The 902-nt window shown below is 37.3% G+C and overlaps 1 protein-coding gene across 1 annotated transcript; it reads right to left on the minus strand.

Moving 5' to 3' along the window:
* Nucleotides 1–217: 217 nt before the first annotated feature.
* On the minus strand, nt 218–571 carry LOC142628678 (uncharacterized). Its single transcript, XM_075802725.1, has one exon. It carries the CDS (start codon nt 569–571, stop codon nt 218–220), a length of 354 nt encoding a protein of 117 aa, XP_075658840.1.
* Nucleotides 572–902: the final 331 nt, after the last annotated feature.

Genomic DNA, 902 nt, shown 5'->3' on the forward strand with positions numbered 1-902 from the left:
CGAATTTTACTTATACAAGACTAACATAAATGGAGAGAAATTTCAAATTATAATAAAGGCTAAAGACATAAAAATTAATGCGAGCATAAAACTTAAAATTAGATGATCCTACAACTCACTATATCGTTGCCACAAGTGCTCAACGAGACCCAATTGGAGTTTAGAATGAGTTTCTCTATTTCTAATTTTTTTCATGGGCTGCAATGAACGTCGTAAATTAACTAAATTCTTCTGTAGGCTCGTGGGACATTATTATAGGGATGCTTTTAGGCACTTGTTCATAATCAAAGTCTTCTGCTCCATTGGCATCACGTTCATCTTCAATTATCATGTTATGCAATATTATGCATGCATTCATAATATAATCAAGAGCCTCTGTTCTCCAAAGATGTGCAGGCCCATGAACAATTGCAAATCGTGCTTGAAGCATTCCAAATGCACGCTTTACATCCTTCCTTGTTGACTCTTGAGTTTTAGCAAAAAGACTATTCTTTCTACCTCGTGGAGCTTGGATTGTCTTTACAAAAGTGGACCATGAATGATATATACCATCAGCAAGATAATATCCCATTGTATAATCATGACCATTGATTGAGTAATTCACCGAAGGTGCAAAGTCTTGAGAGAGCTTGGTAAATATAAAAGAATGGGCTAGCACGTTGATGTCATTATGAGACCCAGGTAATCCAAAAAATGCATGCCATATTCAAGATCATATGATGCTACTGCTTCCAAAATAATTGTTGGCTCACGACTATGACCACTATACTGACCTTTCCACCTTGATGGGAAATTCTTCCATTTCCAGTGCATGCAGTCAATGCTCCCTAGCAACCCTAGAAATCCACGACTTTCACCAACTCTTAGCAACCTAGCAATGTCATTGCTATTTGGTGACCTCA

This window comes from Castanea sativa, chromosome 3 (genome assembly GCF_040712315.1).
Source record: "Castanea sativa cultivar Marrone di Chiusa Pesio chromosome 3, ASM4071231v1".
In the NCBI taxonomy this organism is placed as follows: Eukaryota; Viridiplantae; Streptophyta; class Magnoliopsida; order Fagales; family Fagaceae; genus Castanea; species Castanea sativa.